Consider the following 26,983-nt stretch of genomic DNA (forward strand, 5'->3'; position numbering starts at 1 on the left):
TGCTTGTCGCCTGTGACAATGAAAAGCCGGTACAAGGTAAGGCAGGTCATCCATAAATACCTGATATTGGCAGTAGTCCAGACAACTACAAGGGCAGGCCAGGTGGACGGGCTTAAGCAGCTAGCAGGGAGCAGAAAATGAGAAGAGACAAGAAGCAACGTTCATTGTCACCGATAATCAACCGAATATAGATCAGACAGGGACATCGTCAATTGGAAGAAAGGGGTAATAGTACACTTCAGGCAAGGAAATATATGGATTGGGTATAAAGAATAATGATGAGAGGAAATTGAAAGACGGAACATTGAAAAGACAGATGGAGAAAACACATAAATGACAAGCCTTGGCCCATCACAAGGTAATACAAAAATAGTAAGATTAACAAAGACACAGGTATGTGCAGCAGATGAACAGTCGCAAGAGGCTCAAAGACCAATCAACGTGATTAGACATCATTGTATAACTCCCAATCGGATATAGACAAGTCATCAATGCTTCTCGGGCTCTTTAGATCATATTCGCTGGTGCATGTCCTTCGGCAGCATTGCGAAGCTTACTCTTTTCCGGAGAGCCTGCTCTCGCTTCTTCTTCGTCCAGTCGTCGTCTCCATTCTGCCAGGCTGTCGCTGAGCCCGGAGTCCTTGGTTGGGGTGCGGTCAAAGTCCGACTGGGTGCTTAACCGATAGTTGCTATTGGTACTCTCCCAGTGGCTGCGTAGAGCTTCCAACTCGTTCGCCAGCGAGTCGAGGGCCATGGAGCCACGGTTGTCGAGGAAGGTATCATCCTGCGACACGGCACTATTAGCCCTGGACCGTCGTGTCCCAGCTCCGATTGTACCGCTGGAGGCGTTGCTGTGAGTGCGAGAGATCCCGTTGGCACCACCGTGCTGCGACTGCCGCCGATAATGTCCAACAGAAGCCTCAACCTGGTCCAGGAGCATGGAAACCTTTTGTTCGGCATCTACTGCGCGAGATTCAAGCAACGAGTTCTCGTCCTTTAGTTGCTCTAGCTCCGAGCGACTCCTCTCAGTGACCGCAAGAAGTTCCTGCTTTATTGATTCATATTCTGCAACGGATTTCTCCTTTTCTGCCTCGGAGGACGCTAGACTCTCTTTCAGACTCGTAATCTGATCCTCAAGGTTGGCAATAGAAACCGACGTGTCTCGCTGTAAATCGGCCAGTGATTGTTGAAGCTCGGATCGTTCAGCCTCCCATCCTGACGGTGTCTCTGAGCCCTCTCGGCTTTGGGCGGCTTCCAATTCGGACTGGATCCTTGCATTCTGCGCCTTGTACCGAGTAAGCTCGTCCTTCATCCGCTTCAGCATCTTCTCAGTGCCCTTGACGTAGTGAACGGCAGATTGGTAGTCATTCTCGAGTTGTTCCAGCTTTTCTCTGTAAGCACGATCGGTCTCTTGTTCACGCGTCTCGAATGATGCCTTTAACTCATCATGAGCCTTCATGCTCGTCGAGAGCTGTTGCTCCAATTCTCTGAGTCGATTTTGCTCTGGAGTGCCAAATCGAGAACCAGGGGACTCTATGCGAGGAGAGCGGCTACTATCGGTGTAACCGCGTTCACCAAGGAGGTCCTTCAGAGCGGTATGCTGGACAGCCAAGGCTCCAGCCTCCCTCTGGTGGGTCTCAATCTTAGCCTTCAGTTCTCGGTTCTCCGTGGTAAAGGTTTGGCAGTCTTTCATCGCTGCCTGGAGTTGTCGCCGAAGCTGCAGACCTTCCCTACTAGCCTGCTCTTGGTAGGCTTCCAGACCTGCGATTCTCTCCTCCGCGCGGCGCAGTTTCTCGACTGCTTCATCGGCAGCAGCTTGACTGGCTTTCGCCAACTTATTAGCCCTCTCCACCTGTGCCTCGGAACTAGCCACTCGTTGATCGACAAGTGAGCGTATTGAGGTTTCAGAGTCAAACGACGAAGCTCGCTCGAGACCCAAAATGAATGCATTTTTATGGGTTTCGGCTTCTCTGGCATGACTCTCAGCCAACTCTTCTGCATCTCGGAGGCGGCGTGTTGCGTTCTCCAGCTCAGCCGTTCGTTCTTCGTGCTCAGACCTCAGCTGCAGCAATTTTCTCTCCAACCCTTCACGTCGCTCGCGTTCCTCGTCCAATTTCTTTTCCAGGATGGAAGCCTTCTCCACGGATGCGGTTACAGCCTCTCTCAAACCACCAATATTATCGCCATAATCCCTCAGACGATTGGTAGAATCCTCGAGCTTCCTTGACAGCTCCTCTTTATCCAAGGTCAACTGTTTTGATGACGATTCAGCTTCCGAACGCAAGATCGACTCTTCCCTCAGAGATGCCTCAATCTGGTGTAGTTGGGCGCGCAAGCTTTCAGTTTCCAAAGGATTGTTTTGCATTTCCAGCTCGGCCAGCCTTCTCCTGGTAGCTTCGGAAGTCTCTTCTGCCAATTCCCTGCCACGCTTCTCCTGGTCAAGATCTGTCGTAACTGCTTCCAGTTTCGACTTGAGTTCGTTGTAAGACGCAAGTGCCAAGGCCAACCTGCGACTAAGATCTGTGCTGCGATCAGATGCTGCCTTGTCAAGGTCCTGAGACTGTCCATCCAGCGATGGTGTGCTTTGCTGACTCCCGCCGTGGGCGGCGAGTTTGGCGCGGGCATAAGCAGCCTCGTTCACGGCAACGTCTCTTTGCTGCTCAACCTCGGCTACGCGCTTAGATGCAATCGCGGCTTGTCGATCCACGGTGGCTTGCATCTTGGTTAGCTCTGCTCTCATTGCTAGGAACGCTTCGATTAAGGGGCGGTCCTCGTCAGCGAAAGCATCCGATGTCCGTTCGTCCAGCACGGAGTTTGTCGAGATATTAGGCGTATACCCAGATTTCTTGGCCAATGCGAGCTCGGAGGCGTACCAAGCATTCCGACTCCTAAGAGCCTCGAGCTCTTTATGCAATGCCTCCTGATGGGCGGTCAGCCGCGGTGAGCGAGGTTCTTCCCCTGCCCTGGAGTTCCTGTGAGTTCGCGAGTCCACTGATCCATCCATACTTGCGTGGCGACCGAGGACGGACTCATCAGCGCTATCCATGGAACTCCGCTGGCGCTGGCGGAGAGATCGTTGCCGAGCCGGTGCCATGAGAGGAGCAGCTTCCCCGGCCTCCATAGCTCTCGCCGACATTCTTTGGGACTGTTGGGTGGGAGTCCGCTGGCCATTGGACTCTGGCCCATTCCTGGGGTCTTTCGGTGAGTCCCGCGGTGCAAAATCCCTATCTCTATCACCAGTTACGGCGCGAGTCGTATCGATTGGAGGTCCACCATATCCACGCTCCGGTTTTGTTGGTGGCGTCTTGCTTCTGAAATTGTTGCCATCTCGCGGTGCGTTACCTCGCTGCCCAGGGGTAGGGGCCTGTCCAGGCGGCGGAGGCCCGGCAGGAGCGTTGGCGATGGACGCCCGTGGTAATCGAGAACCTGGACCCGGACCCAGCTCCGTCTGCCGGCCGGTAGGACTGACCACGCTTTCTCGCGGAGGTCCCGATCCGCGACGGTATTGATCTGGCGGTTGATTCTGAGCTTCACGGGATGCCCGCCCCGATGGCGCGACCTGTTTGTCTCCGGCCCCGGTCTTGGTGGGCCCCGAGAGCGGTGCTTTCTCGCCATTTGGATTGTCCGTAGGATAACGGATCTTTGATGTGTCAAGCATATATGCCATACTGAGCTCCACTGGGTCTCTCGGGGCCGAGCTCGGCTCGCCCGCCAGGACAATAATTTGTCTCCCAAAAGCCGTCATGCTATGACCAGATCGCGGAGAAGGTGCTGGACCCATGTTCTGGAAAGAGTACCATCGTCGGGTGCTGATGCGGAAAGCGGCGAGATCACCAAGGTCGATACCTTCGTCAGTCCGGCCACCGAAAACGTACATTACGTCGTTAACAATGGCAGCCGCATGTCCTTCTCGAGGCGTCGGAATGAATCCGACACAGTCGAGCTGGGCCCAGCTGTTGCTCCTCGGATCGTATGACCAAACGTCGTTAAACCACTGCAATCCGTTCGTTCCTCCAAACCTGTCAAAGTGAGCGAATGGGGTTGTGAAAACAGAAATGACACCACATACAGGTATAGTTTGTCATTAAAACTGACGATTGTGTGATTCGTTCTCGCAGGGGGTATTTGACCAGGTGGGGGTCCGCCCTCATGGCTGTTCTGAATGAGAAATTCCCATTTATTACTGGGGTTTTGTAACTGGTTTAGGTCAAACGCAACCAGATCATTGAAGAAATAACCCTCCACCTGTCCTCCAAAAACGTAGAGTTTAGAGCCTAGAATATTCAGAGTGTGACCGTATCGTCCGATGGGCCGAGGGCCTGGGGGGATTGAGCGCGACCATTGCCGGGAGGCTATAAGGAAAATGGTTAGCAATTGCTTCCAACAACAGAACCAAGAGCATATAGCCTACAAGTGTTTAGCAGGTATAGCGTGTCATCCAACGTATCATTCTCGTCCACCTTGGTATCACCGCCGAAGACGATGAAAGCATTGCCGACTAGCAAGCTCGCGTGGCCAACACGAGGTCCTGGCCCTTCCGAAACCGTCGCAATCGGGAAGCACGACAGGTTCCCGCTGCTGCTTTCCAACATCCAAAGATCGCCCTTTACAGTTGACCCGTCTATTAAACCACCCATCATGTAGACATCGCCTTCTTTCGAAGCCACCGCATTGATTGCTGCACCATATCGTGGGAAAGGGTTCGCTTGCGGAGATGAGAAGTTTAATCGGCGTTGGGACCACGGATAAAGGGAGGAACCCGGGCTGGAGACTGGAGACGAAGATTGCTGGGGACGCTGGGCCTACGCATGTCAGTATACCTGGAAGGATAATAACCCGCGGAACACCTAGCGGGGATTGGAAGCCCGGTTATGTAGGGGACCAACCTGGGATTCGGACTCAGCTCGTTGCCGCATCCGCTGTTGTTCCGGACTGTTGGTGCTAGTGACCGAGTTCAAGGAGTTATTGTAGCTACCGCTGGGCGTCGGCGTCTGCGATATGGCCATCCCATCTTTCGACCCGTTGAGCACGGCTCCAGAGCCCGCGGGTGCTCCTTCAGAAGTATGGACGTTTCTCGTTGCGGGTGGTAGGCCAGAAGCCTGCTGGTTCTTCTTCGACTTAAAGAGGAATGCCATCGTGAAAGAATTATATCGTGAACGGTTCGTGGATAGGGCAGGGCGGGAATTTGGTGGAAGGAAGAATCCGACAATCCCCTTCAACGTCTCGTCAAGGAAGCAACAATCTCAATGCTTTGAGATGGGCGAAGCAAATGGTACGAAAGGAGCGAAGGAAGTGTGCGCCAGGCTGGGAATAGTAAGGAATGCGGTACGCAGCTAATGCGCAGGTTAGAATTAGAAGTTACTATTAACGAGCCGGACAGTGTTGCTGGCCGAGACTCAAGTGACGGCGATTGTTCGTTCGGTTTGATGCTCGACCGTGTGCATCCAAGTACTAACGACCCTAAGCCGCTCAGCGCCAGGCAAAAATGAGCTGTTGTGGGCTTCTCCTTTTGTTGGAGCTAGTTTGTGCAGCCTCGATTTCGGCGTCCAAGGGGCATGGGCGGCCGATAGTAGCAAAAAAAATAAAGGGTGGAAAAAGCGGAGAAAAGAACGAAAGCGCCCCGGGAGCAGAGAAAGAAAAACAAGAAAGGACAAGGCGAGCAGATCCAATCTCTATCGCAAAGGGCGAGGGAGGTCAAGAAGGACGGGGGTTAGGGAGCTGGTGGACTGGCCGGAGAGGAAGAAGGGGCAGGAGAGAACGAGCGACTCCGGCGTTTCAACTCCCCAGAAGTGGCTTAGATAATTCCCCTTGGCTGGTCCTTTAGGGGCACGACACCGCCAGAACACCCAATTATCATACTCGGAATGGCTGCATTTCAGTCTCACTCGAGAACTACGAAAAAGAAAGCTGTCCCTTTGGGTCGAGCGTTCTACCAATTGGATCGTGAGTGTCTATATCTATGTTCTCAGTCTCCCTTCCACTCCAACGTCTAAACTTCTTATGAACTTGGAACCCAGGATGTCTTGCATATTCGGGGGATACGTTTTCCGCGCGGCAGATGTGATCCGTCTCAGTCCATGCGTGGGAGGATTCTGGGGTTACAGAAGTGGCCGGGGTCTTGATCTCTGAACTGTGGGCAGCCATGGCATCCTGGTCATCCAGAGTAAGCGAGGAACCTAGACTCCCATATTCTACATCCATGGGTTCTATACTCTTCTCTCCCTCGGTTTCTTCATGCACAGTTCCTGACCAGGTTTACTGCAGCGATCTTCATGGCCTCATCTTATTGTTGGCCGTTGAGTGGGGCTGATGTAATCAGGGAACCGGTTCATATTCCACGTGATGCCGATCTCGAAGCCTCGAGCCGACTGAAGTTGGCTGTTCAGTCTGGGGAATTGACCTGGATATACCTTGTGTCAAGATCCCAACCACATACACAATCAACCTCCTCGGCATCAATCACAACCATCAAGGATCTGAACAGCTATAGATGCTTAAAATAGCATTCTCTGAAGTCATTTCTACTAACAAGACCTCTAACCCGATCCAGCTAGTCAGACTGGGGCCGATAATCTTAACTCAGACATCGAAATCATTTCAAGGCCGCGAGCCCGACTCTCGAGATCGCCCGCTGGCCTTTGTGCAAAGGCGAGGCAAAAAAAAATGGACGTCAACTAACCTTTCCGGGGCCTCGATTTCTCTTGTCAGCAAATGCACGGCCCATGTCAGGGCTCGTCCGGCTCTGATACGAAGGAAAGGGCGGTCTCGCCTTGTTGTGTAGCCCCCTTTGTGCTGCGATTCCACGCCCTGGATTCGCTTCGCGTATAGGCTTGTTTCACAGAGCCAAGGATACTCCGTATATTAGGCAGCATTTATCTCGGGATATGTATGGTATGCAAGCTGTTTGCTTACACAAGATCGTAGAGAGCCCGACTCTTGATGCACTTACGCCTGCAACTCGTGACCCACTACTGAGTACGACGCGCTACTATGGGCCAGGGCTGGCTCAGTTCTTAACCTTGGGTGGAAGCTCATCTGGGCAGTGGGCACTAAATCGTTCCTGCATATGACCTTGCAAGGATACTGTTCGCTAGGGAAAAGTGGCTGGCTTGGAGCCTTGGACCTACGGAGCACCTACGCCATAACCTAGATTATAGCATACCAACTTAGATCACGTGTATGCGGAGAGCAACCCGCTCAGCTCCGCAGTACAGACACTACGGTACGGACTACGGAGCGACTACAGCGACATCAAGCAAGTCCGCCACCATGGGCCCAGATAGTGCTATCGCAACGCCCGATGAGCCCCCTGTCTTCAACTACATTCTCTCATTCCTCCTCGTCGGGGTAGCATGGGGCTTCACGACCCCCTTTATCCGCCGCGCAGCAGCGGACTTCCAAGCGCGACAAGAGCAGCAGCAAGAAGCTCAACAAACAGAGCTCCAGCCTACACACCAACCTCGAACCGATGATCATGACGATGATGGCAGAAGCTCAAGCTCAAGCGACGAAGACCAACCCCTCCCTCCGCCGCCCTCGGATCCCTCAGCAACGGCGCAACCAACCCCAGCCTGGATGAACCAACCCTCCTCATCCTCATCCTGGCTCAAAATGAAAATCGTCTCGGTTTTCTGGACGGTCGTTAACCTTCTCCGCACACCAGCGTACTCGGTGCCGCTGGTGATCAATCTGACAGGGAGCGTGTGGTTCTTCCTCTTGGTTGGGAAGCATGGTGCGTATACACCCAGCCTTCCCCCATTGGCAGTGGGTTAGTCGACTAACAGGCGACCCTACAGAACTCTCGCTGACCGTCCCCCTCGCAAACTCGAGCGCATTCCTCTTCACGGTCCTAGGCGAGTGGTATGTGGAGAAGAAGGTCATTGCGCGGGAGACATGGCTGGGGATGGCGCTGGTGCTAGGCGGGATTGCAATTTGCGTCAAGTCAAAGTCGTGATGAACAAATCGAGCTGGACTCGGTACCTATAATATATCATGCGTGCGTATATAGACCTGGCATAATAACCACAAAAAAAGACATCGCCTTTGCATCACATAGGTTGTGTAGTACAGCAGGAAAAAAAATCAACTGCATCATCCGTGAATCGAACACGGGCCTCATCGATGGCAACGATGAATTCTACCACTAGACCAATGATGCTTCTTATTGAAAGAGTGACCTATTTTTAATTCTATAGCCCAAAACATAAACTTAGCCCTAACTCGGATTAAACTTCTCCACTCACCACTCTCCATTCATGCTCCAGTGTTTTGGACTCGACATTGTTGCTACGCTTTACAGGGACTTCGGGACAGTTGCTTGGGCTCATCTCTTATTAAACTAGCTAGATCTCTGCCGTTGAGGACCTAGCTCGCCCATTAACTATCTCGCAGCTCTCATGCATCACGCTGTTTTCTACATATATCTTCGCAATTCCCGACCAACAGAGTCCTCAGTATCCGGTAAGTAGGGGTTACGGGACACCGAGCAAAGCTAATGATACATAGAACGCTAGCTTCATAAAGGCTATGGGTAGTATCTACACGTGGGTTGGCCACGCGCATGCCTGGCAGAACCAGATCCGGTTGGAGTCCATACAAACCAGGAACGGCATCAATGAGCCCAGCCCTGCAGATTAGACACGGTTTAGCATCTACTGGATCTCCGGTAGCAGATCAGCGAATAGAGGCGCACCACGGCGCATTTCCCACGCAATGGAATCGACCAAGCACGTTTTTTCACGGCCCTAGTTCAGATTCTAAACGGAGAGCAGCAATAGGAAAGAACAAACAGAGCAGCAGCACAATAATAATCGAGGCCGACCCCCTAGAACAAGCCATCGCAACAGCACAAGTACAAAAACAGCCAGATCAGATCATACATCAAGAAATCGTACATTGGAGGTATCAACGGTCATCTACATACAAACACATAAATACCCAGCCTCCGGCCGGAACATAGAACACCGTAAACCAGACATAATTTGAAAGCATTCCGTAAGCCATATTTTCTTTATCATCATTGCGACATGCTGAACCTGCAGAGAAAGAGAAACCACCCGCTAGTAAATGCTTGGAGGTTATGACATAACATATATGATGGGACGAGTAGATTAGACACCGCGGAACTAGAAAGGTGATGTTAGGCAGAGCTGATATTAGAGCAGAGTCGAAGGGGAACTCACCAACCGCACAACCAAAAACCACATCGCACCAAGGAACTTGAAAATCGAGAGACCTGCCACACTCCACAACACAACAGCCATGTAGATCATGGCTCGATTGTTCTGATCCGTCTCCGCGTCTTCCGCGTTGTCGCTGAAGCGATCCAAGCCGGCCGAGCTCAGTACAACGGCACCTAGGGCGAAATTGCAGAAAACCCAGACCAGAACGACAGAAGAACGGAAACCCTTATAGTAGTCCGCCTGGCGCTCTTCCTCAGAGATGGTCTTGACCTCCTTGAGTGGCTTCTGAGAGAACTTCATGAGCTCCGCCTCGTACTGGGCGTTGAGGTCACCGTCGTCCTGCGGGATGTTGACATCGACTTTACCACCCGGCTTAAGGTTCGCTGACGGCAGTTTCTCTGCTTTGTCGTCACCTTTCGTACCCCAAGTAATGTCGTGAGTATTACAGAAAGCGTAAATGTTGAGAACGTTGATATAGGTTGGTGTGAGGAGGATATATTGGATGAACTGGACATGTCAGAGTCATAAAACGTCGACTGATAGGGCTGAAGCTTACGCAAGTGAACATGTGCCACGGATCCATGAAAATGATGGAGGCAACAAACCACATGACATAGGTCGAGCCCAGCGAGACAATGATCGAGAAGAAAGTGCTGTTGGTGAATAACGTCGAGAAGGTAAATGTGCCATCCTCAACTTCTTCCTGGATGGACCGCACCGTCACGAAGACTGCAGCGAACGCGAGGTAGATCATGATGAAAACCCAGAAATACACCATCGTCATATAGAGCTTGTTGGAACCACCAGGACGATTACCCAGAGACAAAACGAAGCAGGTCACCAAAGTCGCGAGATAAAGCCATTCGAATACGACTCCTAGGACCTTACCAGCAGTTCCCAGGAGGTCTGCGTCGCCGAGATACGTTGTGAGGATATGGAAGACCAAGAAGAAGTTACCCTGTAAGCGGTCAGTGGGTAGGTTCCAATTCGCCCGTAAGGAGAACATACAATGCCAAACCAAGCGAACAGCATATTGATCGTCTGGTATATTGTCTCGATCAACAGCATGAATTTCCGAATGAAGCTGTGGTCGCTACGCCAAAGCTGATAGAAGTGGGTAATAGCATAAACGGCCGCAAAGAAACTACCGTTCAGCCACCGACGACGTTGGAGGATGAACTCCGCCATCTGATCCGGCACATCGGTTTCACCAGTCGAGGACTTGACGTATTGAAGTAGCCAGCGACAGTTGCGCTTGGTGACGATCTCGAAACACAGAATCCGATCCTCGGCCAGATACATGTTGGCAGTAAAGATACCCGCGTTGGCACCATGCATCTTCTCACCAAGGAAGTACCGCTCCAAAGGACCCTGACCATTCTTGTCGTTCTGCAACGCAATGTATCGATAGGCAGAAAAGGCACCCGGAAGCACGGAAATGAATCCGAAAGCCGACTCCAAGGGCTTGTCAAGAATGTTACTCAACTTGTACTCGAAGTTCTGTCCCGCGACCAGCGGATTAAACAACTTCTTTCCATGGTCCAACATGACCTTGATCTCACCACAAGCTCCGCCACACATCGGCTCAACATCGAAAGCCTTCCACAGACGGTAGATCGAATCCTTACCGGGCTGAGTACCAGCATCAAGCAGAACGCAAATGTTGGGGTCAAGTACACGGCCAAACGCCTGGAAGAACCAGCGGTGCGAGTTGATCTTCTTCTGATTCTTCTCCTTGAGGCAGAAAATCATTTGCACTGGAACCCCGGAGCGAGGCTTGAGATGGACCTGACTTCCTTTTAACTCCATACCGATCTGAGTCGTGTACTCGTAGATATGCGCCGTGACGTCCTTGCCGTTGACTTGCTGCTTAGCAATACCATCCTGATAACAACCCAGACCAGCCAGCACAGCGCGAGTTCGCGGGTTGATCTTCGCACGACCATCGCTAATAACGCAAACCACGATCTTTTTCCATGCGTCTTTGCCCCAGGTTTTGCTTCGAGTCCTTGAACACATGTGCTCTATGTTCTTGAATACACCGACCATGGTTCTCGCGAAAAGGAAGTCATCCTCATTGTACATGGTAACTACAATGAACAGCTCTGTGTGTCGGGGTTTGGCAAAAAGCTTCTGGCGCAGGGTGAACCGTTCCTCGAAGAAATCCGCTGGGTCGCAAGTAGCGGCCGAATAGCGCATGTGCGTGAACTCATCGCGCTGACCGTTCTCCGCATGAGGAATTTGGTTGAGTAGCTTTGGGGCGATAGGGCAATCAAGGACGAGGTTGCCTTGGAACAATTGGACCTCTTTAACAGTCTTCCATCGTCGGAGAGGAGCAGGACTCGGCGTAGGCGCAATCGTCATGTCCTCCTGGTAATCATCGCTGTACGGGTTCTGCGCTTGAAAGGGGTCTTCCGGTTGGAGAATCGGCTCATCGTCGTGATAAGAATGCTGGTGTCCCGGGTATTGGCCGAGATCGTAATCTTCATGACCCGGTGTGACTGTAGGTTGGTAGGGTTGGGTATAATAAGCGTCGTGGTGTGCCTCTGGGTCGACGGTGTACTCGTAGCCTGGATAATGTTGTTGGTGCTGTGCCTCATAAATTTCGTTGTGGCCATAGGACTGCGGAAGCCTCTCGACCGAGAACTATCGAGCAACATATTAGTCTCTGTATAGAACGACACGATCCCTGGTTACCTTACCGTAGGTTGTTCCGCCAATCGGTCGCTTGAGGGCATTTCTATGTGGTGCTCATGTCCGTACGGACCGTCCGTAAGCTGGTAGCCGTCGAGCGGTCGCCCGGGCGAAGGCGACCGATTGCTGCTTAAATTGCTAGGGTTCATTATGGGCGAGCGAGCGTCGTGTGCGTCGTGGTCGTCCCCGTAGGGGTCTCCTAAGTTCGGATGTCAATTGGGCTGCCGCGGCCAAGCATGCGCAGGAACGAGAGCAGAGATAAGAAAGAACAGCAAGCACAGAGGTGGACAGCTGTGATATTATGAAACTGAGGAAAGGCCAGGGGCTCGCGCTATGATCCTAGTACGAGTACGCCAAAGACCCCCTCTTTGGGGTTGCGATTTGTCGGAAGCTAGAGTTTCAGACTTGCGAGGGAAATTCGATGCCGAGAGGAGCCGCGCAATGTGACGACAGAACAGCTAAGCAGCAGGAGGAGAAAGAAATCAATGGTGTACTTACCCAAGCGATTATAGGACATGTCGGCGGCCGACTATTGAGCGATCAGCCCGTTCCAATAATGCGCGACCCCTTTGAGATTCCTCTCCAAAGCAAAGGTGGAATGCGACAAAGCGCTGAAGCTTGGACCCGTTTCTATGGCGGGGGCTTGAAAAGGTCGACAACAAGCAGAGACAACGAAGAAAAGAGACGCCGTGAGTATGCAAGAAATATGGAGGGGAACAGAGCAATGACGACGATGAAGCTTGGGCTGGGTAGAGGGCGCGGCTGTTTCCAGGTTGACTGACTATTGACGGTGGACTGGGGCAACGAGCGCCAAGTGGAGAGAGAGTGCCGCGCCACAGATAGTATTCCAAGGTGCCTAGCCTCTGGATCTGGGGCAGAAAAAGAGTCTAAATCTTGATCTGAAAATAGTTGGCTTATCGTCATACGTATTCCGTAGACGGTAGACTACTCAGTCCGAGGAGCTTGCGGGTGCTCGATGGTTGTTTCTCAGCGAAAATCGTTGCAGCTCATGTAGCAGACCGTACCTATGCATGCGAGACTGCTCCCACAGCTCTTACAACGCGGATCCCCTGAAACGACTCCCAGTCCACCCGACAATGAACATTGAACATCGCGAACATCCATGGGTCCAGCAGTCGAATTAACGGCCCCCAAGGATCGGCTGACAACTGACCCCACTTCCGTCGCTGGGCCAACCGGCGATTCGGCAGGACCTGAGCCCGCACAGCCACGTCCGACTGTGGCGCGGTGCACTGGATCTTGATTCGCTTCGTGGACTCTGCATGTTCCTGCAGTTCTTTTTTTATCTATCCTGGAGCCTAGCACTGCATCCTTCGTCGGGAATGTCGGCTGACTCGGGGTTACACAGCTTGTCACACCAAAATGTTTGTCATGAACCGATACGCGGGGTAGATGTTGGATCAACTCCGACCGCTAACCCTTCAAGGGCTGCCACAGAGAATAAATACCCTCCGATCTCTATACTTATTGCGACCGAAATACTGCGTGATATTGGAAGTCTCTACCTCGCATATGCCAATCAAGATGCCGAGGTTGAGTTGTCAATCTTCATCGTCTTAGGCGTGGCTGGCCGATATGCGCAAGTGGCCGGGAAATGCTACAAACAAGCCTTACTGCACCCCTGGGGCAATACCGCTTCATAAATCCGTCTCGAGAATTCAACATCCCTGGGCTCAATTGAATACTTTAGCCAATCTACTATTGATATCCACCGGAGGAGGACGAGTATTGTCTTGGTCATAGATATTGGAAGGCTGGGACTCTATTATCCTTGATGATGCTTTCGGTCCTGGCAGTTCATGCCACCAAAGCAGCAGCAAGCATGACCAGGCCCCCGAATGCGTCCATCCCGGAGCACCACTCCTCCCAATTCGCAGAACTCCTCGAGACATTCGCCGCATCTAACGCTAGATGAGATATCCCGCCTTCCCGACCTAGTCCGCCCTGGCCATGGGCTTTATCCAGGCGGACTAGCTCCCCAGACCTAGCAAGCCCAAAGGCCGTCTGCTGCACCGTTGGTTCTTTTCCCGCTTCAATCTTCCATAGGGCCCAGTCGTTAGCTTCCCAGAGCGGCTTTTTTGCCGGCAGCGGTGCTAAAATCAGATCTGTTGGGAGATCGCACTTAGCTGCTGGCTGGAAGTAGGTGAGTATGTTGATGATGCGATATATGATCGATACTCTTTTTGATGTTAGCGTCTCTGTCTTCGGAAACCCCTGCTGGACAGAGAAGAGTACCTTCGCCTCGATTCCTCAAAAATCCATTCGTCCCAGGTGGACTCGTTATTATCACCGCAAAACGAAGAGGCCCTGTCGTCCAAGGCATAAATGCCACCGAGCTTATTAGCTAGCACCTGTCGTCATGTTCCATTAATATCATTCCTCGATGGTCCCGGGACGCTAGAACAGAGAGGAAACGGTAACGACCTACAGTCGCACCGGCCAACAACAGAAAGTCCAGATTATTCTCATTCGTCTCCCCCTCATCCAGCCTGACCAGGATATATATGCAGAGAGCCTGCATTGCGCCTAGTAGCTCCCAATTATCGAGCTTCCGATGCTGTTCCGAGCACAGTTGTTCACATTGTGTGCGGACGTGGTTCCAAAATGATTGTCGACCGTCAGAGTTCTTGATGGCCCGCAAAATGTTCAAGCTGGCATCCAGAGGCCCCATTGGGCTATACTCCTGAGAATTCTTGTCGACTGGCTGAGATATCGAACGTGCGTGAATAAAGGGTGGAAGGGCGTTCTCATGGAGCATCATATAGACGTACGACTTTAATGTCTGCAGGATGAGGTGCGTCGTTCTTTTGCCGCCGGTAACTGACTCCGGCCTGCGGGTAAGGAGCCTTGGAAGGGCCAGAGGTGATGGAACTGAGACCTGGGGATAGGGTGGCTGGACATTGGCTGGCAATGAGTGCTGGTTCCCCAATGTTTTGTTCACCTCCGGGATGGCACTCAAAAAGTCGAACTCTAGGTCATCAAAGTTGGGCGGAAATTCGATATCGTACGTATTCCAGGTGGGAAGATCCTCTCCATCTGTCCCTAGGAGATTCAGAGCCGTCAGGCTTGGGTCCGCTATGTCGAGAGCACCTAGCCTGTCACCATTCTCTTGATCGTTATGGAGATCAGGTGGAGAACTTGGCAACGAAGATGGGTAATTGCCATGGTTGGTACTGGCCCTTACTCCTTGTGCTATAGGCGATGTCGCTGCTGGATAATGACAATCAAAGCCTTTGGCCAAGCACCGCGAGCACCCAGGCCGCCGGTTATCGCACCGGGCTTTCCTCTTCGCACATGAAACGCATGAACGAGATCTAGCCGTACGACCACCCCCTCGAGAGCGACAGTAGTATCCGTGTCTCTTCAATGTACTCTCTAAACGCGGTGTCAGCCGAGCGGTTCGGTGCGGGCTGGTAGATGTGGAAATTCACGCTTATCGAACGGCTTATTGCACAGTCCGCAGCGTAGGACAGGAGCAAACTGTATTTCTTGTTCCCCGGTCATTTTGGCCCTTCAAATAAAGCTACCCCGCATGGAAATGAAGGAGAAATTGAAGAGGTCATCGGGGAATACAAAAGGTAAGATACATTTGTCAGCAGGATGACGGCGACTGTTAGCCCTAATTAGGAAGAGCGGGCGCTAGCGGGCGGAACATTTTGTATAGCATCACCTTTAACCTTTAGGCAGATTACACAACTCCGCGTTCACCACATATATAATGGCCAGTCCTCACGCCAGATTATGTCGACCATCGATCAGATACAGAAATCTTCAATCAAGCTTCCTAGTCTATCACAGCAATGGCACCCCCCTTCCCCTCCGCGACTCGCACATGGCACTCAACCTCCTATTCCTCAATCTCCCCTACACGCCCTGAGCTCTCTGCAAGAGGAAAGACAGTCCTCATAACCGGTGGTGGCACCGGTATCGGGGCCGAGACAGCCCGCTCTTTTGCGGCAGCAGGAGCATCAAAGATTGCTCTCTTGGGCCGACGCATTCAGACCCTCCTGGACACCAAGGCAACGATCGAAAAGGGCTATGGAGATAAGGTACAGGTCTTCGTCGCCTCTACGGACTTAACCAAGAAAGACGAAGTCGACAAAGCATTTGACGAGTTCATCTCTTCTACTTCCGAGGCCGGTGTCGACGGCCAGAAGATTGACGTCCTCGTCAGCAACGCCGCAGCATTAGGCCCCACGGAGGGTGTTGAAGACGTGGACGCCACCGTGTTTCTCGAAGGCGTGAACGCCAATATCAGCGGTGCACTACACCTTGCGCAGGCCTTCTCGCGCCATGCTGCAGACGATGCGGTAATCATTGATGTCAATAGCACGTCTGCCTATATGGATTTTGGGGGAAAAGGTGTAGCGTACAGCGTTGCCAAATGGGCAGTTTATCGACTGTGGGAGGCTCTGGGTTCCGCCAACTCTGGGTTCAGTGTGTACCACATACAGCCGGGCGTTGTGGATACGGATATGAATAGGGCTGTTGGCGGGATCCAGGCTTTGGGGTACGAGGACCATGGTCAGTTCTTACTCTCACTATTATCCACTCTGGATGTTCTAAGATACGATGCTAACCTAAGGAACCCAGTCTCTCTCCCTGCAAACTTCAACGTTTGGCTTGCGAGTCCCGAGGCCCAATTTCTGAAGGGGAAGTTCGTATACACGAACTGGGATGTTGACGAGCTAAAGGCTCGAGCAGACGAGCTTGCAGCAAGCGCAGAGTTTAGCCTCGGCCATGTCGGATGGCCGTTCGACTCGTAAGATGGCAAGATTAGCTGGAATGCTTGGACTGTGTGCTATCAGGATGGAGAGGGAAGAACGCTGTATCCTACCCCAGACTGTATTTGACGTTGATTCGCTCTTACGCTTCTAGCTATACGCTACTATTTGCTTATCCTTGCTCCAGTTTGCATATAATATCATTTTATCATGTATACTGGCTGTACGCAACCCTACTTTGTGCACAATGGCAATGTTTCTGCCTTAATGCCTGATAACAGCCCTATCGATAACGCCCGGAGATAAAACCCCGCGCTATTCAAGCATCCGCACCGCAGCATTCTGATTCTTGATCTCTCAATCTCACCTCCAGAACAGAAAATGACGACCCCAAATTCCTCCAATGGCCAACCGGTCAATGTCCTATTTGTCTGCCTCGGCAACATCTGTACGAAAATCCGCAACCCCCTCCCCACGACTCCATAAACTCACCATGCCACAGGCCGCTCCCCCATGGCAGAAGGCGTCTTCCGCAACATCGCCGCCAGCCACCCCCTAATCAAGACCATCGATTCCGCCGGTACAGGAGCGTACCACGCCGGCGAGCCCTCGGACTCACGCACAATGTCTACCCTCCGCCGCCATAACATTCGGAACTACCACCACCTCGCCCGCAAAGTTACGCTGGAGGATTTCCTTAACTTCGATTACCTGTTCGCCATGGACGAGTATAACCTGGAAGACCTGTTAGAGCTGCGCGCATCTATTTTGTCGACGTCGACTAAGAACACTGCGCGGGTGGCTCGGGGGAAGGGGACCAGGGCGGCGGTGGCTGCCTCGATCACTGCGAGTGTTGAGGCTGGTGCGAAAGTTGCGGAGGTGCGTTTGTTTGGCGACTATGGGCCGGGGGGAACCCTGCATGAGCGTGTTGGAGGTGGAGAAGTTGTTCAGGATCCTTACTATGGTGGGGCGAATGGCTTCGAGGAAGTCTATCAGCAGGTGGTGCGGTTCTCGAAGAATTTCGTCGAGTACCTGGAGAAGAAGAACCAGACTTGAGCTAGAGTTTGGTGGATTTTATGCGTATACCCATGGTGCTAGATCAAAATAGATTTCCTGTTGCTGGACAGCACGGATCCGTCTAGCCAAAAAGAGTCCAATATATGTATGGTACATGTTTAGAAATAGTATACAATATTGCTAGCCAATCCGAGTCATTAATCAATCATACCCGTTCGCTGATCTTGATGGCCGTCCTGCATCCAAGTCGAATAACATTGACCAGCGGGTCGTACGGCTGCGCCTCCTTCGAATCATTCTCAACCGCATGATCCAGATGCTCAAGCTCCTCATCGCGGATCCTCCGGAAAGTCGCAAGCATATCCTTCAACTCATCATCCAGCTCCTCCCCACGACTCTGCGCATCCGCCTCCCATGACAGAATCTCCCGGACCTGCTCGTTGTAATGCGAACCGATCTCCGTCTCCACAGCCTCGGTACAGGCCATCGCCGCCTCCCGTCCCATGACGCCCGTCGACCAACCCAGGAATGTCGCTGCAGCTTCCCACACCGGGTACATTGCTGTCGGGCGCACGCGGTGCTTGGCAATCATCTTGTTGAACGTGCTGAGGTGGCCGGCTTCCTGGTCGTACATGTGCTTCATTAACGGGCGTAGGTGTGGGTGCGAGCGGACGACCTGCGGCGTCTGCGCCGTATAGATCAGCGTCGCAGCTAATTCGCCGGCTTGATTAACTCGAAGCGCGCTCTCGAGGAATTCTCGCTGCTTTTTGTTGAGGACATATTTTGGCTTCGGACTTGACTGGGGCTCTGCCGCGGAGGATGGCGTTGCGTGGTATTGTCGGTAGCGGATGGTGGACGGGGCCAGAAAATCTAGGACCAGCGGAGTTGCTGGTCTAGAGCATTTCTGCAGCACTGTGAAGGACTTCATCTTGACAACTGTGAGTATGAATATTGCAGGGATAATAATAATGAGAACATGGACAAGCCCGAGGCCGGAGTGAGTGGTCCCATTGAAAACAGCCGCGCGCCTATCACCAGTTCGGGCCGGCACGCGGGCCTGTGGCTGGACGTCATTCTGGGCCCCCAAGAATTGTCCCAAGTGAATTCTGGCTGTTCCCTCCAGACTTCACTCTTTCACCTGCCTTTTCTGTTTAACAGTCCTTTCACTTTGCAGTATAGACTGGCTACATTCTGCCCTACCTAAGCTCCTTGATATATTTTTTGTGTCCTTTTCTAGGCGAACCTTTCATTTCACACTGTCTTGTTTAAGTATTGCCACAAAGGACACCCTTTGCGACAGCTGCTCAGGGGCCATTCACTCACTTTCATCTCAGTCAAGATTTTCACTCTGACTCAGTGAACTCCCTCGCTAAGACATCTGTGTTTTCCTGATTCAGTTTAGTAACACAACTACCTTGGAACTTTCCAGCCGCCTGCCCGGCTGTCAGCACATTCACCATGGCCGATGACCTTGACGCTGAGTTGCTCGCTTTGGCGGGAGACGACGCCTCTTCAGATGAAGAGGCTTCCCCCCCTCCCCGCAAGCTTCCTTCCACATCTCCAGCTCGCTCCTCCTCACCACAATCTCCCGAACCAACGTCCACTATGGGTCGCAAAGGCACTGCAAAACCCGTCCGTCGTCCGCGCAAGTCGCGCAGAGACGAAGATGAGGAAGAAGATGGCGAAATGTGCGTTTTTACTCTTTTACCTCTCCCGCCTGGATTTAGTGTGATGAGCTTGGACTGACAGGATACGTTCTAACATTAGTTCTATTGCCGATTCTCTTAACTCAGCTAGCATGTCTGAATCAGAGGCGCCCTCCGACTCCGAGGGTTCGGACGCAGGAGTGGAAGATGAGGGCCCGATCTATCCATACGAGAAACTGTATCATTCCGCAAAGGACAAGCAAGAGATTATGGCTTTGCCTGAGATTCAGCGAGAGCAGATTCTGTCTGAGCGTGCCCAAGAGGTAGATCGCCATAGCCAGGATCTTGCTCTTCGTCGTCTTCTGGCTTCTCGAGAGCGGGAGGAGGCTCGCAAAGCGAAGAAAAACAAGCGCAAGGCCAGTGCTGCGAATTTGGACGAAGGCAGCCGCAAGAGTTCTCGGCAAAAGACGACGCTCGGTGGTCGCAAGGTCGGCGAAGCTTCAGAGGCCATCGAAGCGTACAAGAGGCAGCGAGAGCAAAAGGGCAAACGCGATGAACTGCGCCGCCGCGATACTACGACCAAGGACAACAAGTCAAGATCTCGAGTCTCCGACGAGGATGCAGATGGGGACAGCGAGGTTGAATGGGATGATCGTGAACGTTCGATATCTCCTCCCAAGGATGACCCGCCGGCTGAACTTCGCGACATTCAGCGAGCTCGTGTAGGCAGGACCAACTTCGCACAGGTTTGCTTCTACCCTGGGTTCGAATCTACTATGGTTGGTTGCTATGTCCGTCTGAGCGTTGGACCAAACGACCATGGGGTCAACGAATATCGCCTTGCTCAAATTACAGGTGAGCAGTGCTGCCGATTTGCTAAGAGCTGCCAGCTAACGATTCCGCCAGAAATCAAAGAAGGAAAGAAATACAGCCTGGAGAATGCGAACGGTCGAACTTTTTCGACGGATCAGTACGCTGTTCTTGCCCATGGCAAAACCACCCGCGCGTTTCCCTTTATTGCTTGCTCCGACTCCCCGCTCACAGAAGTATGTAGTTGTGATACATTGGTCTTAACATAGCTAACATATCGACAGGCTGAATACAACCGATGGCGACAGGTCATGGCAGTCGAGGATTGCAAGATGCCTACTAAATCCCAGCTCGCCAAGAAGGTGATGGACATCAATCGTTTGATCAACCACCAGTTCACCAGCGAGGAGTTGAACGAGAAACTGCGCAAGCAAGGATCACTAGACACCAAGACGACATTCTTTAAGCGAGTCGACATTGAGAAGAAGCTCAAGATTGCTCAGGAGCTTGGTGACGACGATGAAGTTGGCAGACTGCAAGTTGAGCTCGCAAACTTCGGCACAAACAACGCCAAACCCCGTCCTGAGAAGAAGATCTCCGAGCACGAGCGCTTGGCCCAACTGAACCTGCGGAACCAGAAACTCAACTATGAGAATGTCCGTCGTGCACAGATAGAGGAGCGCAAGGCTAGTCGGAAAGCCGCTGCCGCCGCTGCCCGCGGAGAAGGATCCTTGAACCCCTTTCTACGCGTCAAGACTCGAGCAAAGACTCACTACGATGCCAACGAAGGGACTCCAAAGTCCGAGAACGGAAGTCCCAGCGTGACTCCTGCTCCCGGCACACCAAGTGCAGGCACGCCAGTCCGAAGCAGCACCCCTTCCAATTCGCAGAACACGCAGAACAGGCAATCCAAGGGAGGCGGCGGGAAGATCCGTCACCGGAACATGGACGACGAGAACATCGCCGCCCTGGATCTCGAAATTGATATTGACATCTAGAACTTTGGATATCTTTCGCGGTAGCAAGTTTTCTTTTGCTGTTTTCCCCCTCTTTATCATGCTTTATGGCTTAACTTCGAATACCAACCGTGACCGAGACGGTGAAGCATCAGGCGCAGCGGTTTGACCTTTGGCCTTTCCTGTACTGTTCTAGGGATGGTTCTTGTCTGGCGTTATTTCTCTCTTACTGCATCGGACTGTACTACTAAAAATCTCAATATCTTGGCTACACTTTTCAAGTTGAAAAACAACACATTTGTAGCTTAGTCGTGGATGCCTAAGTCCTGAGGCGACAGAACACTGTCATCTCGGCGGTGCTCCGATACCGACGCGGTCGCGGTCCAGAGCGCGTCGTGCATTCTCCGCCCACCTAAGATCCTACGCAGCCTCCAGCACTAACATCACACAACCTTGCTCAACTTGATGTCCTTACTGGAACCCAAGATGCCCATATAACTCCAATTGATCGATACTTCTATCTTACACTTCACCACACATAATCCTTCACAATGTCGTCCCCATCAACACCCCGGTCGACACGGTCCGCGTCCGCGGCCGCCAACTCCCCAGAGATGCTTACTCCGGGGCGAAAAATCAAAGCCATGCTGGCAGCATTCGACAGCGATTCGGATTCCGAGAGTGAAATAGCAACGAAGCCGAAATCGAACGCGAAGCCCGCGAATTCGCCAAAAGAAAACACGAAGACGAACACCACGACGCGGCCGTTCAATATGGACCTAGACGAGGAGGACGAAGACTCTGACGAAGATATAATCATGCCTAGAGGCCGAATGGCTGCGCGTCTACAGGGCCAGGACACAACTACAGAACCCCGAGCAGAACAGCCACCCGCGGAATCGGCGTTCGAGCGAGTATTGAAAAGTCTACGAGCAGAGAAGAAGGATTCGAGCAATACGCGTCGTGAGGCGGCAGACGATGATGAGGATGAGGACGAGGATTCTGATGATGAACTCCCTGCGGCTGGACCGAGACGGAGAGCTCAAAAGACGCGCGATGAGGATGAAGAGTCCATCCGGTCACAGTCTCGTGCGCGCTCATACTCCCCACTTTTCATGTCTTCCCCGGCAAAATCACCGAACGGAGAACAGGAGCGGGGAGAGGCATCTGGCTCAGAGGACGAAAAGGCAGCGCCGAAACGGAACAGCCGATTCCTTGAGCTCGTTGCACAGAAGCGAAAGGAGCGTGAGGAGAAGGAGCGCGCTGAAGCAGATAAGAAGGCTGCCAAGGCGAAGGAACGAGAGGCACTCAACGCCAACATGTTCTCTGACGACGAGAGTGCGAATGATAGCGGCTCTGGTAAGAAGAAAGCGCCCAAGAAGGCGCGCCCTGCCCGCAAGGCCGGAAAGAAAGCCCTTGAGGATATGAACCGCGAGACGCAGCGAATGAGCAGAAACATGCAATTGGCTCATGAGGCACAGACGAAAAAGAAGATCACCAAGGAGAGCTTCTTTGCTCGTTTCAACTTTATGCAGCCTCAGGGACAGACTGCGCCGGAACAGCCTGGCGACAACTCCTCGACCACTGCAGGATCACAGCACTCGTCGGATGTCGAAGCGCACAAAGACAAGGAAACGCCGCAAACTTCGCCTATTTTGTCGCCAGCGGACGCCCCCGATGACTCGGCCAAGGAGCAGCTGGAAGAGGATTTCGTCTTCCCGACTGCAGAAGAGCTTCTGAATGCACCGGCCGAGGAGACTCAAGAGGTCTTTGGTGAAGAAGAGGACAAGACCGCCAAACCAAGTATCGGACTTTCCAGCGCCAAGAAAGGAAAGCTGCCATTACGAGCAGCCCCTATGCGCGTTCGACTCTCCCGAGACCAGGTAGCTCGGCATCAGAAGGACGATTCGGATAGCGACCTCGAGATTGTCACATCGCCCGCCAAATGCCGACGCATCGCAGCGTTTGAGAACCTCCCGGCACGCAACATGCAAGAACCAGCGTCCATGTTCAAGCTGAAAGCATTGGCACAGCTTACATCGCCGTCCCGGAAGTCTACCACGATGAACTCGGCAGAGTTATCGGCGAGTCTACTGTATCAAGCGAAGGTACAGGCAGGAAAGGAGCGAAGGGAGAGGATAGAGGAGCTCCGTGCTAAGGGTGTTATAATCGAGACAGCCGCTGAGCGCGCTGCCTTCGAAGACGAGGTGGAGAATCTTGTTGAAAAGGCGCGACAGGAGGGTGAGCAGATTGCGAAGCAGGAACGCGCGGCAGCTAAGAAGGAGAACGGTGGTGATGATGATGATAGCGATTTTGAACTGTCGGGCTCGGAGGATGAAGGTGAAGGTGGTGCAGACCCGGAGGAGGATGACGAGGAGGATGAAGATGAAGAAGAAGAAGAGGACGAGGAAATGGAAGGTAAACCCGCTGATCAGGAAGGAAACCTGATTGATGCAGAGGCTGGTGAGGATGAATCCGACGAGGATGACGGTGGCGAGTCCGAAGATGAGATGGCAGCTGAACCTCAATTGGAGGTAACCACTATTCCAACTCAGAGACGCAAGAGGCCTACTAGAGTTCTCAGCGATGACGAGGACGAGGAGGATGACCAGACACCAAAGACGCCCGCCAAACCAATCAACCCGTTCGTGAACTCGGTGGAGCGGCCTAACATCCCCGTCAAGCCCTCGGAGGCCACAATGAGCCTAACCCAGGCCTTTGCAGGCACCCTTGCTACAAGCCAGGATATGAGCCAGCCAAACGATACTATCCCTAACTCACTGCCAGAGCCTGTATCGATGAGCATTGACCGGGTGCCAGAATCTCAAATCATTGTCAAAGACAGCCAGGAGCAACGCGCCGGCTCCACAGACCCGTTCACAGGACACTGGAGGGCGGAATCTCGGGTACCGGAGTCCCCAGCTGCTCGAAGCGTGTCCCAGATGTCCCAAATCCCTGACCCAACGCAAGACGCCGGCTTCGTCTTCTCGCCTTTTGACCCCAATAAGCGGTTCATGGGCACCCCGCCACATTCGACTATCGAGACTGTCCTCGTAGAGCAGAGCAATTCTCCAGTTGCAGCGAGGAAGATAAGGAACTTGAAGCGTGGAAAAGCGCCTCAGCTTTCTGCTGTAGAGGAACAAGAAGAGGGTGACTTTGAGATTGACGCGAGTGCATTTGATGTGATGAAAAAGGCTTCAAATAAAGCCAAGAAACAGGCTGAGCTTTTTGACCGCCAGAAGAGCAAGGCGAAGGATGTTGTGGAAGAAGCTGCCGAGGAATCAGACGATGAATATGCCGGTCTGGGAGGTGCAAGCGACGATGATGCCGACGATGAAGAGAACGCATACGACAGGGCAATGATCAATGACAACAGCGGGGAAAAGGTTGATGCGAAGCAGCTGGCTGCTCTGAATGCGTATGTCTACCAACTCCGTATACCTGCTCACCTACTAACTTGCACATAGCCTTCACCAGAGAAATGCCGACGAGAAGGACGTAGCAAAACTGCTCAAGGACATCACCACAGGAGCCCTTCGCCGGCGCCGCAACAACGACGACGAATTCGACCTAGACGACTCAGACGATGAGTTACTGGCCCGCCGTCGCCAGAAGCAGAGAGAGTTTGCCCGCATGCGAAACGCTCTCCTTGCCGATGGCAAGGTCGGCGAACTAGCCGAGAACCCTAAGAAGGCAGCCTTCTTCAAGGCCATCGAAGATCGGGACGATGACGACGCCGGCCTCGATTTTCTGGGCTACGAGCAAGAATCTGCGAGACAGGATGAATCGCAAGATACAGCAGCGGAGACGGCAGAAGGTGACAGCACCAGCAACAAGAGGAAGAGGCCCCTGGAGCCTGCGGCAGAGGATGTAAACAACAGACCTCCGCCTCACCTCCGCCGCAAGCCTGCCGGTGCGATGTCGAAGAAGCCTGCCACACTCGCTGAGATTCGCGAGACGCTTTCGTTCCTCACCGAGCGTCCTGAATACGATTCCTTCCAGGAGGATGCTTCGGTTGATGACGATGAGGCCGAGCAGCAGCATGCCGATGCCGATGCCGACGATAACGAGTATGAGTCCGAGGAGCCCCTAGTGACCAGCCGCCCCCGCGAACAATCCCCAGCAACAGGCGTATCCTTCGCACACCCCCGCCGCACCCGAGGCCCCGTCGTCGACCGTCTTGCCCTCTTGCGTCAAGCATCCTCAAACTCTGCTTCGACCTCGAACAGTACCCGCCTGGCCTTCCACACCGGCGCAGCCAGCGAAAAGGCCGCCTCGTTCGGGTTTAAGCCGCCGATCCTGCGCAAGACCACGACCGCCTCGTCGAGCTCCAGCTCCACGTCTACGACTGATTCCTCGCGCGGCGTGACAAAGGCGCCTGGGGCGACGGTTGCAAAGAAGGGCTCCGTTAACTATTATACTGCTGCACGGGAACGGGAACGCGAGAGGCAGTTGCGTACGCAGCACCGCAACCGTGGGTCCAATATTGAGGCGCTTTTGACCAAGCATGCTGGCAATCGCGCCGGGATGGGGGCTCTGGGAGGTGCTGGGCAGTGGGAGTAATTATTTTATGCTGATTTGAGTCGAGGGTTTGTTTACTTGCATGGCGTTTCTGGATAGGATGGGTGGAGGGATTATGGAGTACATACATACCTTGGCATACTTACTGCGTTATGATAGTCAATTGATATATTACACATTATTACTCCGTAGATCTACGCCTATTGTTGAGAATCACTTGCTCCCAGCTTTGGTAGAAGATCCAACAACGATGTAATCACCCTCGTACCCTCCGGGGCCTGTGCGGCGGCCTCAGCATCCCGCGCCAGGTAGTACGCCCCCCAGCCCGCATTACCAGCGCCGCGATAGTCCTTGCCGTAGTCGTCGCCGATATGAATGCACTCCCAGCCATCAGGCCCTGTACCAGATCCAGATTCACCAGCCAATCGATTCGCCGTACGCGTCGCCACGTCCCAGATCAACGGGTCCGGCTTCTCAGCACCAACCTGGTAGCTCGTTAGGATGAAGTCGATGTCGTTCTGCTCTCGGTGCTGGTCCTGAGCCGTCTTGGTCTCTCTCTCCCCCTCAAACCCAGGCAAGTCATGCCCAGAAGCCGTCTTCTCCTCGCCGGCACGTGCATCGCGTACAGAAACACCCAGCGAATCCAGCACGGACGAAATCCGATCGTCCGAGTTCGAGACAACCCCGATAACAACCTTCCTGCTCTGCGCCCTGACCGCTTTCAAAAACGGCCCTACATCGTCGAAAAGCCTATATCCCCTCTTACTCGCGAACCGGTCCAGTAAATCCTCAACCAAGGCATCCGGCACGGCTTTCCCCCTCAAATCGGGACTGTCATTCTCCCGCAACGCTCGCTCAAAACACCCGCGTATTACGTCCTCCCACCACTGTCGCGGTCCCGCGTAGTCCCCGCGCAGGGCAAGCTCGCGTCCGTAGTTTGGGTGCGAGGCCGAGAGCGCTTTGAAGGAGGAGCGGAAGGCGGGTTGTAGTGTTGAGGCGGAGAGGGGGATGTTGTGTTTTGCTGCGGAGGAGGCGTATTGGGCTGGGATGGGAAGGCGCGGGGTTATGAGGGTGTTGAAGGCGTCGAGGGTTATGAGGAGTGGGCGCATTTTGGTAACTGGGTTGGGGAGGAGGGAGATTGTAAATTCTCGGGGTGAGAAGGAGCAGATGAGGAGATGAAGTCATGGTGGGGATGGAGATGGGGCGGGTATGGAGTATGGAGTAGTTAGTGTAGGAGTTAGTCTTTTTCAACAGGGTAATTCGACTGTTTAACAGGGTTTTATAAAGCAGAATCCTGATTAAAAAGCGGTTTAAATAACTAGTTTTTTTATTTTCAAGCCAAGTCGGCCACGTCTTAACTTTTTATATAATTAATAATAATTTTTATTAAAAACCGTGGGCTAAGATTTATAT

The 26,983-nt window shown here is 52.9% G+C and overlaps 9 protein-coding genes across 9 annotated transcripts; 4 read left to right on the forward strand and 5 right to left on the reverse strand.

The window, feature by feature from the left end:
• Positions 1-507: 507 nt before the first annotated feature.
• DSM5745_07433 (putative cell polarity protein (Tea1)) lies at positions 508-5,134 on the reverse strand (the record flags this gene model as incomplete). Its single annotated transcript, XM_026749449.1, has 4 exons — positions 508-4,018; positions 4,069-4,351; positions 4,411-4,801; positions 4,886-5,134. 4 exons carry the CDS (start codon positions 5,132-5,134, stop codon positions 508-510), a joined length of 4,434 nt encoding a protein of 1,477 aa, XP_026601481.1.
• A 2,134-nt stretch (positions 5,135-7,268) lies between these two features.
• DSM5745_07434 (uncharacterized protein) lies at positions 7,269-7,953 on the forward strand (the record flags this gene model as incomplete). The annotated part of the gene is made up of 2 exons (XM_026749450.1): positions 7,269-7,731; positions 7,796-7,953. 2 exons carry the CDS (start codon positions 7,269-7,271, stop codon positions 7,951-7,953), a joined length of 621 nt encoding a protein of 206 aa, XP_026601482.1.
• A 1,156-nt stretch (positions 7,954-9,109) lies between these two features.
• On the reverse strand, positions 9,110-12,024 carry chsA (chitin synthase class I; the record flags this gene model as incomplete). The annotated part of the gene is made up of 5 exons (XM_026749451.1): positions 9,110-9,124; positions 9,182-9,688; positions 9,738-10,139; positions 10,190-11,827; positions 11,884-12,024. The coding sequence occupies 5 exons, from the start codon at positions 12,022-12,024 to the stop codon at positions 9,110-9,112; spliced, it is 2,703 nt and encodes a 900-aa protein (XP_026601483.1).
• Positions 12,025-13,693: 1,669 nt separating this feature from the next.
• On the reverse strand, positions 13,694-15,400 carry DSM5745_07436 (Zn(II)2Cys6 transcription factor domain-containing protein; the record flags this gene model as incomplete). Its single annotated transcript, XM_026749452.1, has 4 exons — positions 13,694-14,075; positions 14,132-14,247; positions 14,325-15,271; positions 15,328-15,400. The coding sequence occupies 4 exons, from the start codon at positions 15,398-15,400 to the stop codon at positions 13,694-13,696; spliced, it is 1,518 nt and encodes a 505-aa protein (XP_026601484.1).
• Positions 15,401-15,696: 296 nt separating this feature from the next.
• On the forward strand, positions 15,697-17,676 carry ltpA (tyrosine protein phosphatase LTP1; the record flags this gene model as incomplete). The annotated part of the gene is made up of 4 exons (XM_026749453.1): positions 15,697-16,420; positions 16,490-16,658; positions 16,959-17,068; positions 17,123-17,676. The coding sequence occupies 4 exons, from the start codon at positions 15,697-15,699 to the stop codon at positions 17,674-17,676; spliced, it is 1,557 nt and encodes a 518-aa protein (XP_026601485.1).
• Positions 17,677-17,842: 166 nt separating this feature from the next.
• Positions 17,843-18,565, reverse strand: DSM5745_07438 (demethoxyubiquinone hydroxylase family protein; the record flags this gene model as incomplete). The annotated part of the gene is made up of 1 exon (XM_026749454.1): positions 17,843-18,565. One exon carries the CDS (start codon positions 18,563-18,565, stop codon positions 17,843-17,845), a length of 723 nt encoding a protein of 240 aa, XP_026601486.1.
• Positions 18,566-19,095: 530 nt separating this feature from the next.
• DSM5745_07439 (RNA polymerase-associated protein) lies at positions 19,096-21,091 on the forward strand (the record flags this gene model as incomplete). The annotated part of the gene is made up of 4 exons (XM_026749455.1): positions 19,096-19,325; positions 19,405-20,138; positions 20,190-20,329; positions 20,378-21,091. 4 exons carry the CDS (start codon positions 19,096-19,098, stop codon positions 21,089-21,091), a joined length of 1,818 nt encoding a protein of 605 aa, XP_026601487.1.
• A 509-nt stretch (positions 21,092-21,600) lies between these two features.
• DSM5745_07440 (uncharacterized protein) lies at positions 21,601-25,612 on the forward strand (the record flags this gene model as incomplete). Its single annotated transcript, XM_026749456.1, has 2 exons — positions 21,601-24,467; positions 24,517-25,612. 2 exons carry the CDS (start codon positions 21,601-21,603, stop codon positions 25,610-25,612), a joined length of 3,963 nt encoding a protein of 1,320 aa, XP_026601488.1.
• A 158-nt stretch (positions 25,613-25,770) lies between these two features.
• DSM5745_07441 (uncharacterized protein) lies at positions 25,771-26,679 on the reverse strand (the record flags this gene model as incomplete). The annotated part of the gene is made up of 1 exon (XM_026749457.1): positions 25,771-26,679. The coding sequence occupies one exon, from the start codon at positions 26,677-26,679 to the stop codon at positions 25,771-25,773; it is 909 nt and encodes a 302-aa protein (XP_026601489.1).
• Between the last annotated feature and the right edge of the window lie 304 nt (positions 26,680-26,983).

The sequence above is a fragment of the Aspergillus mulundensis genome (genome assembly GCF_003369625.1).
Source record: "Aspergillus mulundensis strain DSM 5745 chromosome Unknown scaffold_8, whole genome shotgun sequence".
Classification (NCBI taxonomy): Eukaryota; Fungi; Ascomycota; class Eurotiomycetes; order Eurotiales; family Aspergillaceae; genus Aspergillus; species Aspergillus mulundensis.